Raw genomic sequence first — 18,223 nt, forward strand, 5'->3', positions numbered from 1 at the left:
GTATTCGATTCAAACACTTAATTTCATTAGCTTCAATCATTTATAGAATCTGGCGAAGGTTTAACAATGTATTATCTATAAAATATTATAGATAATTTAAAGTAGATATGTCTGTCTCAAATCTTTCAGAAATATCCCCTCATATATGTTTTACTATAGTGTATTTTCTAAAGTAAACAAACTAAAAACTCACTGAGCTTCTTGAAGGTGAAAGATAACCTCCATAAGACCCCGATTTACTGCACCCTGGTCTTAAATAAAAGATTTCATTAGAGACAGAATTGTGTGTCATACATAGCAACAAAGCCTGTAAATAATACCTACATACAGATCACTATCTGTTCCTGAATTTGCCCTACTTTCTGTTAATGTTTCAGCAGAAGGCAGTTCACCCACAGATAACCCACATTTGTCCAGGTTGTATAATATAACAGTCTTGTTTGTATTAAGCAAGCAAAACAGTGAAGTCTTAAGTTCAACCTGTGCCCTTCATTTAGAGCTTTAGCCTTTTTCGTTCGACCGAGATGGGTGTCGTTTTAGGATTATATGTCGTGGGGATTATATTTACAACCATTCTTGTACTTCTTTTGGCATCCACAACATTTCATCCATTTAAAAGTTACTTGCAAAAATGGAACGAAATGAGACCGATTCCAGAAATGCAAGGTGCTTTCCCAATCATTGGCAACGCGCTGCAGTTTAAAACCAATGCAGGGGGTAAGAAATTGTAATAACTTTTGTCTAAATCTCAAGAATACGGTGACATTTGTGCATTATAATAGTGTGTTTCTCTTGAAGAATTTTTCAACCAGATAATTGTGGGCACAAATGAATACAGACACCTTCCACTAACAAAGGTTTGGGTGGGTCCAGTGCCCTTTCTGATCTTATATCATGCAGAGAATATTGAGGTACATACATTTATTTCTTATTTGACAATATTTTAGAAATGTTTTGTCTACAAGCACTAGTTTAATCTCAGATCTATTGTGTTTTCCTCTCAGGTTGTCCTCAATAATTCCAGACACATTGACAAGTCATTTGCATATAGGTTTCTTCATCCTTGGCTTGGCACAGGCCTGCTTACCAGGTACACATACAGTATGGTGTGCTTTACCACCATTATTGTTAAAATTACATTCAGTTTTCTTCCATGCTTATTCCTGTTTCAGTTTGCTGTTATGTTAACTATTAAAAGTCTTTGGGTTAATTTACTAAACGTGGCAAATTAGCGCGAGCGCAAAAAATAACTAGACCACACTTTTCAGTGCTTATTATCCACTGCGCATTTTTAGTAAATCTCAACAGTCGCTATTTAACGACAAAATGATGGTTTCGGGTACACACCACAAGATTATCGGGCTGAATTTGGGCCGATTTTCCACCTTACGACAATCCTTATCCCGATCGCCTTTGTGGTTGCAACGATAATCTTATCAGATTTTCCTGTGGTGTGTTAAGAGCATCTGAATCTGCTCGGAAGCACGTCGGGGCAAATCAGAAATCTTGTAGTGCGAGGTAAACTCCGAGGACAAACGCGAACACACACTGTAGATGTGTCACATGAAACGAAACAGTACCCAATCAGAAAGCAAGCTGATGAAAGATGAAACCATAACAACTAAATGGCGCAGCAGGCACAGTCCAAAGTGAGATGGACATCAGAAATGTAAAAAAAAAAATTATGTACTTTATGCCCATTGTTTGCCATATTTGTTTACTTTTGGCCGCGAGAAACATTACGAGATCTCCGCGAGATTTCCTGTGTTCCCAGCTGAGACTCGCATTGTTTGTGAAGTTAATCTGATGGTGCTTGGTGTGCTGTCATGACCACATAGCAGCACTCCACATAGTACTATAGGAACAAACGTGTTAAAACGTCAATTTTTTCATCATGTTTCTGGTCTCTCACATTTTGAAAATCTGATAAGATTTAAAAAATCTTTTGGTGTGGCCACAGCTTAAGTAAATCAGGCTCTTTGTCACAGTCTTGCCCCAGTGTTATCATCATCACCCAAGTACAGGTCTCTGCGGAACAAAAAGAGGGCGTTTTTCCAATTTTGGGTGTTTTCAGACTGGGAGTAGGCGTTTTTAAAAATCCAATTAAAAGTACAGAACCCCTGAAAAGCCATACATTACATAATTTTTCTTTCGCATTTTCTCTTAATCAAGGATTTATGTACAAAAAATTGATATAAAGGAATAAAAAGCATTTCACTTTTTCTGAGTGCCTAAGTGCAGACGTATGGAAACATTTTCTTTAGGAATATGCCTTAAGGAAACATGTGATGACATTTTAAGTTGCTAAAAGGGAAGGCAACTATATCAATAATGTAATTTAGTCAGAAAAATTAAATATGTAAATGTATACAAAATATTTTTTGTGCCAAAATAACAAAAAAAGAAAGATCATTTGGCTTAATCTATTCAATAACTATATTAAGTAATCTTGAATCATTTCTAAACTATTTTATACCATGCCATAACAGTATATGTTTTTGCACTTCAAAATATGTAAATTACACAGAAAACGAGCAACAGAGAGCGAGAGGACTATGTGTCTTATTTATATAAGGCATTCAATTTGAGCCAATCAAACAAAGAGGTGGAAAAACACATATTTCAGTTTGAAGATGTCCCAAAATTGGGAAACACCTCTTTTGGTCCCGCAGACTCCTTTGACTCCTTCTCTCATCACCTGTTCCCCATCTGCTTAATTTTTCATCCTTACCTGTTTCTAGTTTAGTAATCATTAGTCCCTGTGTATATACAGTATTTCCCCGCCTTTGTTCCAGTCTTTATCCATTGTTGTCAAATGTTGCTGTATATGTGCTTCATTTATAATAAAAGTTATTGTTATCGCTCGTCCTCGCCATTATCCTCCACACTGTATGTAACATTTTCTTTAAAGCTAGTATGTGTAATATTTACCTTTTCTAGCATAATATGCAGACAATACAGGTTATTTAATGTAGATGGGATTCTTTATCTCTAGCATGTCCTTGAACTGAGGTGTCAACACCTTTTAAATTTATGGTTGTGTAAATTCTTGTTTATGAAAACACTGGCTGAAGTTATACAGAATACTGAAGAGGTTAGCATATCCATCCATTTGGTTAGTGGCGTTAATGTAAATAAAATGTAAAATCACAAAATCAAATGCAACTAAATAAATAATAATTGTCAAACAAATGCCATTTTCAGTTGCTTTAAAGGGCTCGGGTTGTTTTAGGGGCAGCTTTCCGGACAGGAAAGATAAATCCAGAACTAGGCCTTAGTTATATTACGACATTCAAGTAGTTTTTGCAAACAAACCTAACAAAAAATAATACTTATGTGCATCTTGAGACGAAACAATGGCACTGATGTATGTTAAAATACTTATTATTGCAGCTCAAACATGCATTTTAGTCTGGGACTAGGATAAGCCCTGTCCGGGAAACCACCTCTTAAAGTTAAACTATAAATATTTAAATGCAGTTGAAGACTACCTGTTAAACGGACAGATCTCATATCCAAGACAGCTTGCATCAACCATTCTGCACAAAGCACAGTAACTCGTAATCTGCAAGACTGAAGACAAGGTCACTGACCATCTGTCCAAACACAGTGCAGTCCAAGCATGTATCTGAAATTCTGAATATAACATTATATTCATGTGCACTGTAAATCTGAATAATATTCAAAAGTATGTTGAGCTCACAACGTTTTCTTTCCATTAAAAACAGCACAGGTGAGAAATGGCGTAACCGACGTAAAATGCTGACTCCAACCTTTCACTTCTCCATTCTCACCGACTTCCTGGAAGTGATGAATGAGCAGACTGATATTTTGATACAGAAGATGGAGAAGCATGCAGGTGGTGAGCCGTTTAACTGCTTTAGCTACATAACATTATGTGCTCTGGACATCATATGTGGTGAGTATTGTCTTGAACATATCATTCAGAAAAAGAAAATGTGAATTTTGTTCAAATAAATGTCTGGATGAATTGCCTAGAACATTTGAATGGGGTGTTAAGCACATCAAAATATGTTTGCCTTCTAAAGAAACTGCAATGGGGAAGAAAATCTTTGCACAAAGTAATGCTGACTCTGAGTATGTGCAAAGTGTCTATAAGTAAGTACAGTAGCAAGTTCTCTTTTAAGAACAATGTTACAGTTTTTCACTAATAAACATGGCATCTGTGTTAGTCTTTCTGAAAACAGTTCATTCAAATTATTGTGTTAATTAATTGTGTTAATATTCCTCTTGCAGAATGAGTGACATCATCACCAAGAGACAGAGAGCACCATGGTTGTGGCCAGACTGGATCTACGGTATGTTAGAAGAAGGCAAAGAACATTCCAGGAGACTGAAGATTTTACACTCCTTTACTACAAGCGTGAGTAGTTTTGGTCAGCGTTGGTTGGTTTTAAAGGATCAATGTGCTACGGTAAAAGGATCAAGCTACGGTAGCCACCGCAGGACAAACACGTCATTTTCTAAGACAACATAGGATGCATTGGGATTTCGGACAGCCTTCATAGGCAGCGTAATGGAATTCAGTTTGAAATGTAAACAGAGAGCGCATTCTTGATAACTTATCGCATATGAGAAAACTACAAATCTAATTTCTTGCTAGAAATGTAATGAAAAGGTGTACGAAGTGAAAATAAAACTTTATTTAAACTAAAGTTGGGCTCCAGCTGCTTTTTTGGCCGCCATTTTGTTTTTTGAACTCGACCAGGCTCGATCAATCACATTCCCCACGCTTGGCCAAACAAGTAAAAACCAGCAAAACGACATAATTCTTAATTATTTTTTTTCACCTGAAGGTTATTAAGGAGAGAGCAAAGTTCATGAGCTCTGACTGTGACGGTGATTCTGACCAGGGGCAGAGGAAGAGACAAGCCTTTCTGGATATGCTGTTGAAAACTACTGATGAGAATGGAAAGAATCTGAGTCATGAGGATATTCAGGAAGAAGTGGACACTTTCATGTTTGAGGTACAAAGATTGCGAAGACAAATGTTGAATGTTTGCTTGACTAAGCTGGTTCAGAAAAATTGTCAACAGCCTTTAACAGTTACAATTTTTTAAAAGTTAGCTAGTACCCTACACTGGCAGAAAGGATGGTCAAAATATGTACCCTAGCTGTCATTGGGACTGGTCTCTTTGAGAAAGTACACATTTGTATCTAAAGAGTTCATATTAGGTACATATTGATATCAAATGTATACATATACACTCACCTAAAGGATTATTAGGAACACCATACTAATAGTGTGTTTGACCCCCTTTCACCTTCAGAACTGCCTTAATTCTACGTGGCATTGTTTCAACAAGGTGCTGAAAGCATTTTTTTTAAATTTTGGTCGATATTGATAGGACAGCATCTTGCAGTTGATGGAGATTTGTGGGATGCACATCTGTGGGATGCACGAATATCCCGTTCCACCACATCCCAAAGATGCTCTATTTGGTTGAGATCTGGTGACTGTGGGGGCCATTTTAGTACAGTGAACTCATTGTCAAAAAAACAACAAATTTGAAATGATTCCAACTTTGTGACATGGTGCATTATCCTGCTGGAAGTAGCCATCAGAGGATGGGTACATGGTGGTCATAAAGGGATGGACATGGTCAGAAACAATGGTCAGGTAGGCCGTGGCATTTAAACGATGCCCTAAGGGCACTAAGGGGCCTAAAGTGTGCCAAAAAAAAAAAACATCCCCCACACCATTACACCACCACCACCAGCCTGCACAGTGGTAACAAGGCATGATGGATCCATGTTCCCATTCTGTTTACACCAAATTCTGACTCTACCATCTGAATGTTTCAACAGAAATGGAGACTCATTGCAAATTGTAGCCTCCTTTTCCTATTTGTAGTGGAGATGAGTGGTACCCGGTGGGGTCTTCTGCTGTTGTAGCCCTTACGCCTCAAGGTTGTGCGTGTTGTGGCTTCAAAAATGCTTTGCTGCATACCTCGGTTGTAACGAGTGGTTATTTCAGTCAAAGTTGTTCTTCTATCAGCTTGAATCAGTCGGCCCATTCTCCTCTGACCTCTAGCATCAACAAGGCATTTGCGGCTACCACATACTGGATGTTTTTCCCTTTTCACACCATTCTTTGTAAACCCTAAAAATGGTTGTGTGTGAAAATCTCAGTAATTGAGCAGATTATGAAATACTCAGACCGCCCTGTCTGGCACCAACAACCATGTCACGCTCAAAATTGCTTAAATCACCTTTCTGTCCAATTCTGAAATTCAGTTTGGAGTTCAGGAGATTGTCTTGACCATGACCACACCCCTAAATGCATTTAAGCAACTGCCATGTGTTTGGTTGATTAGATAATTGCATTAATAAACAATTTAACAGGTGTTCCTAATAATCCATTAGGTGAGTGTATGTACCTAATGGTATATAATAGGACCTTTTTCAAAGGATACTGCCCCAGTGACAGCTGGGGTACATATTTAGACCATTATTTCAGTCAGTGTATGTACTTAAAATAAGCTATACAGCACTAAATTTCCACTTTTTATTAAAACATTTTACTCTCAAATGAGATGTAGACTCATAATAAAACATTCACTGGCATATGTTTATTACCACCTAAACAATTTAAATAAAAGCTAAAGTCATATTTAAAGCATTATGGTAGATCTCTAACACTATTCTACTGATAGGGTCATGACACCACAGCAGCATCAATGAACTGGGCCTTACATCTGATTGGCTCTCATCCTGAAATCCAGAAGGCAGTACAGACAGAGCTACAGGACGTGTTTGGTATTTAAGTCTTTCTCACGTGTGTTGTGTTTATTTTACACTAATTTACACCAATGAGATAAAGTCCAACAGCTCCTGTATTCTGATTGGCAGGTTCATCAGAGCGCCACGTGGGGGTTGAGGACCTGAAAAAGCTGCGCTACCTGGACTACGTCATCAAGGAGAGTCTGCGTCTGTTCCCCGCTGTGCCGCTGTTTGCACGCAGCATCTGTGAACCCTGTCACATCCGTAGGTGGCAGCGGTTTGTAATCTTTTCAAGGATTTTTTTCTACTCAAATCTAAGAATCTTAAAGAATTGGCTGGCAGGAAAAAAACAATTTTGTAGGATGTGAAGTGTTGCCATAGGGAACAAATGCATCCATTTTCCAATTAAAAATGAAGCTTTTTTGCTCTTATATAGCAGTACAGTATGTGTGTGTGTTACCCTTGTAGTGTTAAAATGCCCTGAATCCAGTTTGGCTCTCAAAGCTGTGATGTATATATTATAGTTATAAAACTGGGGTTGCTTTGGTTGCAGATGGGTTCAAAGTCCCAAAAGGCGTGAATGCTGTTATAATACCATATGCTCTTCACCGGGACCCGCGTTACTTTCCAGAACCTGAGGAATTCAGACCGGAAAGATTCCTGCCAGAGAACAGCAAAGGGAGACATCCATATGCGTACATCCCTTTTTCTGCAGGACCAAGAAACTGCATTGGTAAGAAGAAAGAAAGATGAAAATGAGAAAGCATCTCTCATTATTTTTCCTGGAGCTCTACAGTATTTCACTCCCTAAATTGATCTGTTTGTTTAGCATGTATACCGTATCAGTATGTAAGACACTGTTTTACTTTCAAACGTATACCTCCAGAGTTTTTGGGTCTGTGTCCCAACATTGAATGAGACGGGTTCAGGCCACACACAACAACCAGCTTCTAACAAAACAGAAAGAGAGCCACACACCTTTGGAGATGAATTATATCCACAATCTTTAGTCATCTCCGTTGCCTTCCAGGAATGAAGCTTTATAAAGAAATTTACTTGATGAATTTCCTACTTTCTTGCTGCCCTTTTGAGATCCTATTATCTCTTGTCTGTGTATTTGTTGCTTCAGGTCAACGCTTCGCTATGATGGAGGAGAAGGTGGTTCTTGCAACCATCTTACGTCACTATGAGGTACATTCGTGTCAGAGCCGTGAAGAACTGAGACCGCTGGGGGAGCTCATTCTGCGTCCTGAGAAGGGTATTTGGATTAAACTACAAAAACGAACCAAATGACTCTCACCGTCAAAGTAGAAAGCTCACGCCACTTCAGTTTTTGTATTACATTTACATTTAGACATTTTGCACACGGTTTTGTGATTCTAAAAGATGCTTCCTGTCTAGGGAGAGAGGGAGAAACAGTTTAGATGAAATCTATAAAACTGTCAGGGATATATTTGAATGTGGTAAAATGGTGTAAAAGAAGAATTATGAATTTAGCCAAAAATGTTTTACAAACAAACAGAGACAATAGACGCTTATGAAAGTCAGACACTTTATTCTTGATTTGACTAGAAATTATTTCTCATTTTTAAATAAAATAATGATAAATATTTACAGTTTAGCGGTCATTATATGAAATGGAGTCAAACAACATAATTGATGACATCACATAACATAAAATGCACATGTAAAGTTTAGAAATATTATATAAATGTAAAAACTGTTTGTTTTCCTGAAGGCAGACCATTTAATATTTGATTAACACTTTGGGTTGTCCCAGACTAAAATGAATGTTTTTAAATGAACATATATCAATGCCATTGCTTTGTCTCAAGATGCACACCAGTAATGTTTTTTTTTTAAATGTAAGGTATGTTTCTATAGACTATAATATAGATTATTATGTTGTTATAGTTTAGCAGTAACAACATTAAAGGCGCTCTATGCATTTTCTGCGTTTTGTCAAACAGCGACCCCTAGAATCGCTGGAGAATACTTGCAACTGTCGTAATTTCCCACCCCCACTCTGTACACCTCCGAAGATAATGACCAGGTAATGTTTCACAATTTCATACAAATATTAGGCTACTGCATAGTCTACTAAACTACTGATGATGGGAATAGGATAATAAGAAGTTTATTCCAAGTGTAAAGTAGGCCTATAATAATAAAGTAGCCTACTGCGTTTGCTGGCTTATAACGTTTTTACATGATTGCAGCTAAATCACAAGTAAACACAGTCTATGTCTACTTTATCATTTCATTTGTGTATTTTTATTGTAATGTAAAAATTTCAAAATGCCATGACAAAGTTAATTGCGTACGTTGCATTATTTCATAACATTGGTCGTTATAATGTCACTATCCATGATTACTGCTATTTATCATAATAGTTTGCAAATTGTGCATGTTTACACTATTTACAACCTCTAGGCTTATTTATGTCCTGATAATTATGTGAGATATTGACAACTGTTGTCATGATAATCGCATGACATACTACAAGAAAGCGCAACAACATACAACATAGACCGCAAACAAGTTTACAAATAAGATATTTAATTAATATTCAATCAACAAGATCACCAGATCAGCATCCCATCCAGTGCTGTCTTTTAGCTCACACCAACGAATAAAAGCCTGACCGAGTGGGACTCTTGTCCGGTTCCTAATGCGGTCAGATTCTCTTTTCCTACTCTCTTCCGAACGAGCTTTCTTAACCTTTTCATAGTTAAGCATCACATGTCAAATTTGCGAGTGTAGTTGTTGTTTATAGGCTTGTTCGGCTTCGTGCGGTGGTGCAAGAACCGACAGCCGGTTGACGTCGAAGTACCGCGAGAATGATCCGAGAAATCATACGAAGTGTAATTTCGTCTCGCTCTCGCGGCACTTTGACGTCATCTGTCTGTCGGTTCTAGAAGTCGAACATGCCTAACGTGTGTGACGTCGTTACCGTAAAGCAAGTCGTGATTCTCACGAGATTTGTCAGAGCTTTAACAGGAGGATGATTCGCCCTACTATGACTTTGTTTACCACCGAAATAACTTTGAAGCGGTTATATTAAAGTAAAATTACTGCATAGTGTGTCTTCAACAAACGGCTTTCGTGGAACACACATATCTTCCGATTAACTCTTCTAAGAATGAATAACAACCAAGTCCTTTTTGAGTAGTTTATTTCTGATAATAAGCAAAATAAACAACAAGTAGATTACCTTAGTTCATATTTCATAGCTTAAGGGTATAAAAAACGACACTGAGCTAACGTTGTTTTTTAAAATGTGTACTATAATGTATACAATGTTAACTACAAACCGGCTGCCAAACCTCCCTTCACATAGTGGTGATCCATGATCGCCAAACATTTGTTATTTTTGACGAGATATTTGTTCCAGAGTTCATGTTAGCCACTAGTCAGACCATTAAGACCAGACCATGGCATAAAATTCAGCTTTTTTCGTGCCTTGAGCATGAATGTCTTTTTCGTGACACTCGCACAAATTTCTATAAATCGTTTTTTGTGTACGTTGCACGACTTTCTTTTCGTTTCATTTTATGTATTGTTTTCTCATTGTTTTTTCCTATTTTTTACCATTGTCACTTGGGGTTGGGGTTAGAATCATTTTCTGTTACACTTTTAGACACCCTAACCCCAACTCCATGCGAGATTAGTTTTAAAAGCGGATGAAAAACATGTAGAAATCAATACATAAAAGTACATCCTAACCCAAACCTCAAATCTCACCCCAACCCCAAGCGACAAAAATTTAAAAATAGAAAATAAAAAGGAGAAAACAATGCGTAAAATGACACGAAAAAGAAAGTCGTGCCACGGACACAAGAAACTATTTATAGAAATGTGTGCGAGCGTCACGAAAAAGATATTCGTGCTCAAGGCACCTAAAAAAGCTTTCATGCCATGGACACAAATAAATTTATCAAATTTTGCATGATTATAACACGACTTTCGTGAGATCATGTTGGATTTGTTGCAAATAAACCAAGCAATGAAGCAACTGGCATTCAAAGCCCTCAGGCCTATTCATTTCTAACGAGCTCAAATGACTGCATGAAAACAAGTCTTTAGTGAAAGAATGTCTAGACTAAACAACGACTGCTCCAGACTCATCTGCACTGTATTCAAACACGAAGGTTAAATATAACGGACATCTTTTATCAAGCTGGCATTTGTCTTGATAGGAGTTCTTCAGGCAAAAGTTTTCTTTAATTAAATGAGAAATTTAAATCCCAGTTCATCCCAGTCCAATCAGCCTAACTCTGTTTAAAAATAAGCTCCAAGTGATTTTACGTGCAGGAATGGAAACATTAAGTACATAATGTCACGCATTAATATTGAGCGTGCCAATGATTTGAATTAGTTTGTTTGCTTATTTGGAGTGCGAGCAAGAAATCCATTCTGTTCATCCGCAGGGCAGATTATTTCTTCAAATGACAGATTTTAATGTGGTCATTTGATTGACTTTTGCGCTTTTGTGTAGTTCAGCTTCAAACAACGTCATTTTGGATGCATGCATTTCATCAAAGGCTCCTCCACAGAGAGGCAGTATTGCTCCTCATCATCGCAGGTCTGCCCTGATCACTGCTGGTGAAGAGGGAGCGCAGAACGGCAGAATTATTAGCCAACCCTGCCAAGCCCTAAATGGTTCCCTTTTAGATAAATAAACGTTTTGAACTTCGTCAGATGGAAATATTATAAAGTTAAATCGTAGTAAAAGTGAATTAAACCCCTCCACTGTCATAGAAAATAAACAGCTGTCTATGTAAATGTATAGGCTGGTCCAAGTAATGCACAAACTTACAATACACAATGATATTCTTGCAAAGTAAGATATCTACATAACTAATCAATTGTGAGCAAATGTTAAAACCACAATGCCTATGATTTTTGTAATAAAATATTCAAAAACCACTTCCACAGTGTGATTTATTTAGTTGTGTACTTACTTTATCCCCAAAGTTCACAATCCAGACTGAGAATTTTCTGTTTTAAATAATGGCTCATCGCTTGTCTCCATTGAAATTGTCACCCTTTTAGTGATTTCATACAGTATCTGCACTATCCTCCAGATGTAAAAACTATGGCAACACGCATGGACAAACACGGAAGTGGCGGTTAAAAAACATCTATCACACAGCTGTTGTGCCTTGCGGCTAATTCATTATGGCATCAAATAATGTCATCTAACGTATAAGTAAAAAAAGAGTTTTTTTACAAAAATGTTGGAGCAGTTAACATCTCAATGGAGGGGGACATCATCAATGAATAATTATTTAATTTTTTGTCCTTTTCTTAGCAAAAAGTAATGTATGATTTTATGTTCATTTGTAAAAAAAGAGAATTTTTCATCATTTAAAGGTGCAGTGTGTAACCTTTAGAAGGATCTAAAGACAGAAATGCAATAAAATAAACATAACTATATTATCAGGGGTGTAAAAAGACCTTACATAATGAACTGTTATGTGTTTATTACCTCAGAATGAGTAATTTTTATCTACATACTCTGCGGGTCCCCTTACATGGAAGTCGCCATTTTGTGCCGCCATGTTTCTACAGTAGCCCTAAAAGGACAAACTGCTGTACAGAGTGCGTTTACTCAATACTGTACAACAACATGTTTGTCATGTGGGGGCTACCATAGCTTCTCTATTCGTTTCGGTGAATGGTGGACTGAGCCATTGGTTGCAATTCACAATCTCACAGATGCCGCTAAAATCTAACACACTGCACCTTTAAAAGTGAATAAAGGCTTACAGAATTGTTGATAGTATCATCTTGAGGTGGCCATTATAGCCAGTGGTTTGTTTGGCTGCTATAGGCATTATGAGCACATTTATACCTAAGATGCGTTTTGGGCGATCGGATCACAAGTGGACGAGAGTGACACATTCCCGTTTTCACCTGGTGTCTCTTTTGTCCACTTTCGATCGTTTCTGCCCTGATTACTTCGAGGGGATGGTCTGTGGGCGAATCATTAAAACACAAGCGGGAGAAATTACGTATTTAAGTTTAACAGGGCCTGTAGTGCAGGGAGATTACAGGAGATAACACAAAGTCTTAAAAGTTCCACTCTTCAAAGGACACGTCTCATTAAACACCTTTACCTACACCTGCTGTGACCGGGATCAATGCCGTCCAAAACAAAGTAAAGTGTCACATCCATTCTGCTAGAATTACATCAAATACTGACACTAATGGCAAAAAAGTACCAAAATTGACTTTGACACTATATTTTCAATAAATCTCTAAAATGATACTTTACCTACAATATGAGCTGCTAATGTAAAGAAAATTGGGTTGTCTATGTGAGCACACCATTAAACACACCCTATACCATGCAAAACTTTATTGACAACTAAACTGTTTTTTTTTTCATTGTATTGCCTGTGTCTATTTAACTGTTGGGTTAAAAAAGCGACATTGTGTGACCAGTGCCAGTGTCACTTTATTACTACATATAGATTTACATTTATCCATTTGTCAGAAGCTTTTATTCAAAACTTATCGTGCATTCGAGCGCTAAATTTTTTAATCAGTTTGTGTGTTGTGTGGGAATTTGACCCATGACTTTTATGCTGCTATAAATAACACAGTGTTACCAACTGAGATACACTGTATGACTTATGAAAGCATTAGGGCTCAAACCTGTATTTTTAACCCCTCATTTTTCATTGCATTTTCGCCCCCATACAACAATGATTTAGACCCCATTTATAACGCTGTGCATGTAGGTGTGTGTGTGTCTGATTGCTTTTCTGATCTTCTTCCTGACCTGAGGCCATGACAGGTCAAACGGGAATAAAAGCAAACATAATTGCTTTCAGAATCCACTTGTAGTAGGGAAAGGAAGAACTTATTTCCAGTCTTTGAGTATTTGTTTGAAAGATGAACAGTTTGTGACCTGACACGTGCTTTAATCAATAGCCAGTTGAGAGAAAGTTTTGAGTAACTTTTAGACTTGATGGTTCTTTGAGAACCAAAAATGGTTCTTCTATGGCATCCATGTGATGAACTTTTTAGCATCTTAATTTTTAAAAGTGTACACATGAATAAAGAAACTGGAAAACTTAACAGCATTTGAAGTGAAAACACATAAAGAGTTATAAAAGGAGAAAATTTATTCAGACCTACGGCCACTACACTATTAAACATAGATCAATAGAATGCTAGTGGCCTTGGTTTGGGAAGTATTTTATTTCCGTTACTTTTTGTAGGCACTTCATAAAATCGGTAAGCAAAGATTTCTAAGCCTTCAACTAAATTTGTTTAAAAGTATGTGTATAAAATAATTTAAAAGCAAAATTTTCATTTATTTGAATACTGTGTAAAAGTCTATGGCCACCACCACAAGTTGTTTTAGCAAAGTTTTAATGTCCCTCCATATTTATTTATTTTTAACTCTTTTTTTAAGATACAAACAAAAATACAGGAAATATGTACACAAAATAAAAAAATAATTTTCGAAACAAAATGTCTATGTTGTTTTACATTTTCAGACAGTTTTAGGCCCGTTTAGCTTGATTGACAGTTAAGTTGGCGATCCGTCACGCTGTTGCCCGAGGCACTTTATGGTAAATTAGCATTTACTGTACAATACAAAAACAGTAGGGACACATGTTTTTGGGTATGTCTGCATATGCTTTAAAAAAACTCACAAAAGGCACCCTTCACTGTCAAAAAAATAATAGTCAAAAAACGGGTTCCCAGCTGAGGCTGTACCCTTCCAAAATGTGCACTCAGAAAAACATATAAAGAATTTGGTTCCAACGCAACAAATTTGACTAAATTTGGTAAAAACGTGTTTTCTATACCAAGAAAGTGACAAGATGAAAACCACTATTTTCTGTTACAAACTTTCAAATAGCATCTTTAGGTTATAATAATATTAAAAATTCTAATCCATAATTTGATTTTCAAAGATTTACTATAAAAACTGATTATTTTTCCACAAAATGCAATAAATCCATGACAAGTTTTTTCAAAATGCTATAAATCTATTGAATCAATATCTATTGAATCGGGAGGTACATATACCATTACCTAGCGTTCATGCAGCTTTTCAATTGTCATCATGGCGGAGCCTGCAAAGAAAAGGAAGGGTTTCATTTCGATGGAGGTGAACGGGAGCACGCTTTGCTGCAGTAAGCTAAATTATTTAAGACAGTGGTAATGGACAATTCCGCTTCCAACCTGTAGGGGGAGCAAAGAGCAAAAACTCTTTAGTGTTGCTTTAATGGCTTACGTTTTTTTCCTCTCCATCACAGAAAACCACCACAAGTTTATTAATGCCATCAAAATTACTATTTTGTTTTTGTTTGTTTGTTGATCACGAGATAGAAAGTAGATAAGGAAAACTAGGATTCTGCCACCATACTGATTATTGTTTACAGTGCGTGGAATGGTGCGCAGGATTGTTTTTTTTTTTTGAGCGGATTTATTGCATTTTGCAGAGAAGGAGGACTGTTGTTTATCGCATTTGGGGAAAAAAGGAGAAAAGATGACAGAATAACACGGCGGATATTGGATTTTGTGTAAAATTAAGAATTTACTTTTTAATACTATCCTGATACAATACTGATTTTGGCGGTAAATCATATAAAAAAAGGCGTTTATCACGTTTTGGAACCAAACTCTTCATATTTGAAGAGTGCATATTAGTACTAGGAAATGTATACATATCTATTACTAAAGGTTAGCCTACATTATCTTACTTTTAAGATAATGCCCCAGTGACAGCTTGGGACCATTTTTTGACCATTTAAATTATTTTTGACAGTGTATTAACACAATATCTTTAGTCCATCAATGAGGCTGTTTACACTTGGCATCAACATGTGCCTTCGTCGATCGGATCACAAGTGGACGACGTTAATGCCAGGTGTAAACGGTGTTCAAAACGTTTTGAGCTCGTCTACTTTCGACCACTTTCAACCACATCCAGAGGTGGTCGAAACCACTTTCGATCGGATCGCTTTGGAGTTGCGGAACGCACATGTGGTTGAATGCGTTCCAACAGCCACACGCGACCGCCTTCTCTCCGCCCATTTGTCTAATCTGAGGTATTAAACACAAGTTTTACGTCTTTTATGACTTCTGGCGTGAACATTCGGTGAACAGCGCTATTTTTAGCCTTTCATTGATAAAACTAAGCGGCTGATCTCCGTAGTTTCGTTTTGAAAGCGTGTGAAAGTTGCGCGATCCTATTTCATCAATTGCGCTGAAAATTCAAAGAAAGCTCTTACATACTCATGTACAAAACACTGTGCAGCATGTTTACTTACTAAACAAGCAGTGCACTCCGACATAATATTAGTTTGCGTCCATATAAACTCATAATTACTCCCGCTCGGGTTTGAATGACAGCAGAGAGACTCGGCCACCGTCTCACAGACCACCCCCTCATAGTATTCAGCACAGAAGCGGTCGAAAGTGGACAAAAGAGACGGATTTAAATACCAGGTGTTAACGTAATGTGTCTCTCTCATCCACTTGTGATCCGATCGATGAAAACACATCTTAATACCAAGTGTAAACAGCCCCAATAGGTCTCTTCAATAGCTGTACTGTGTGCTTTTTGAAGTGACCACAAAACACTTTAACATCCCTTGCAGACACTGAATCCAGCCAGTAATCCAAACCCTAGCTAATTGGAGAGCTTTAGTTCACGCTTTCAGAGGCAACCTGGACGTAGGTTCCTCTGGAGCTACATGAATGCTCCCTATTTTAACCATAATTTGGACTTTAGTGTGGTGGATCTGCACAGTTCTTCGTTATGAAAGTGAAGGGAAATTGATTTTCTGGAGCATGGTTTCCATGAGCTGAATATTTTAATTCCCCCAATCCCTTCAACAGCTCCAGGCTTCGGAAGATACCCTTATCGATGTCTCGGCTATCTCATTGGTTTCTCATTGGAAAACATCAAGGGCATGTCGTGAAGAGCTGTCAAAATGTTTAAAGATAAAATCATTTTCAGTGAAATCTTTAAAGGCATAGTGCACTCAGAAATTAACATTCTATCATCATTTACGCACCCTTGTGTTTTTAGGCCCATTTGACTTTCTTTCCTCTGTGGAACATAAGAGAAGATGTGGCTGTAACCGGAGTCCCACTTCGCTTTCATTGGTAGAAAGTCATATGGATTAGAAATTACACAAGGATACATAAATTAGGCCTATGTCAGAAATTGTGAGTTTTTAGTAGATCGTTTTAGAAGATAACTTAAATACAAATTAATAGGAGTCTGAAGTTGGGTTTAGACTCTGACACAGTTAAAGAATACTGTAAGAGCTTTAATGAGTTGCAAGTTAACCGTGCTGAATAACAGTGCTTCACCTCTTTGACACAGAGCAAGAGGGTAATACAGAGCTCATTCCCTTAACAAATCTTACACTATTAATATGCCTGGGGAATGAAAGAGCTCTTCTTATTGTTAGTAGTGCCCTGATCTAGATTTTAATTTTGAATTGAATAAATTATAGGCAGATAAAAATGGAGGCCCTGTTCAGTCCAGTAATCGCATCCATCAATTCATCCATCAGCTGAACATGGTACACTAACACTAAGATCAAGGACTTGATTCCTGGGGTAACTAAAAAATACACCTCTAATGCATCATATGTGGCTTTGAATAAATGTTTTAAAGCTTGTATAAATGCAATGGCTGTAGCATGAAGCAGATCGAACACAGATCAATGTGCTCCATTTATCTATTAACTCATAATGATGTTTGTATGCCATGACTTTTGTATGCCACATCCCAATGCCTTTGGATTGAGTTTATTTATTATAAAATGTTGGCCTTATTAAGGCAAATATACAGATCATTTATTTTGAATGTATATTGAAAGCGTATGTTTTTTTCAGTGGCGGCCGGTGACTTCTTTTTTCGAGGGCGCTTGATGCGAGGTTTGTCACAACATGTATGTAGCCCATCATGTGTGTGGTGCGTAGTTTCAAAATATGTGTTCTGCACGTCGCGTGAACCTATGTGCATCACGTGTCTTGTCAAAATAAGTGCCTGAAGAGACACTAGCGTTTGGCAGATACTCACATAAAATCATGCGTAATCAGAATTTATTGTTAAGGGAGTTTCTTGCGTGTATTTTGTAAACGTGAGCGTCTCTTTTATCATAAATGGTTTTGAAGTGTGTGCAGCAGGCACTTATTTTGACAAAACACGTGATGCACATGGTTTACATGACGCAACAAACACATACAAACACAAGCAACACACATAATACATATTTTGAATTTGCGCCCCTCGAAAGAGCAGTCACAAGCCACAACTGTTTTTTACTAGTTTGTTTAAGCTAGTATGCGCTTTTTTCCAATAGGCTACCAGGCAGATATTTCTTAACTTCTATGCATGCAGCTTGACATAGCAAAATGTATTTATTCATTTGAAACATTTCAAATTTAATCCATTCTACCATAACAGCAAACACATATTTTTTCTTTTTTT

The 18,223-nt window shown here is 37.3% G+C and overlaps 1 protein-coding gene across 2 annotated transcripts; it reads left to right on the plus strand.

Moving 5' to 3' along the window:
* The first annotated feature begins 343 nt into the window (after window positions 1–343).
* Window positions 344–9,060, plus strand: cyp4v2b (cytochrome P450, family 4, subfamily V, member 2b). 2 transcript variants are annotated; one of them, XR_008637212.2, is made up of 11 exons: window positions 344–717; window positions 799–911; window positions 1,005–1,090; window positions 3,729–3,919; window positions 4,050–4,119; window positions 4,258–4,384; window positions 4,818–4,988; window positions 6,678–6,780; window positions 6,874–7,021; window positions 7,298–7,477; window positions 7,874–8,012. XR_008637212.2 is itself a non-coding variant. In XM_055177584.2 (11 exons), exons 1-11 carry the CDS (start codon window positions 525–527, stop codon window positions 8,035–8,037), a joined length of 1,533 nt encoding a protein of 510 aa, XP_055033559.2. In that variant the 5' UTR covers window positions 382–524; the 3' UTR covers window positions 8,038–9,060. The 2 variants fall into 2 exon arrangements, 1 of the variants encoding a protein (XP_055033559.2); XM_055177584.2 differs by having other exon boundaries at window positions 382–717; window positions 6,874–7,008; window positions 7,874–9,060.
* The last annotated feature ends 9,163 nt before the right edge of the window (window positions 9,061–18,223 follow it).

This window comes from Misgurnus anguillicaudatus, chromosome 16 (assembly GCF_027580225.2).
Source record: "Misgurnus anguillicaudatus chromosome 16, ASM2758022v2, whole genome shotgun sequence".
Lineage (NCBI taxonomy): Eukaryota > Metazoa > Chordata > Actinopteri > Cypriniformes > Cobitidae > Misgurnus > Misgurnus anguillicaudatus.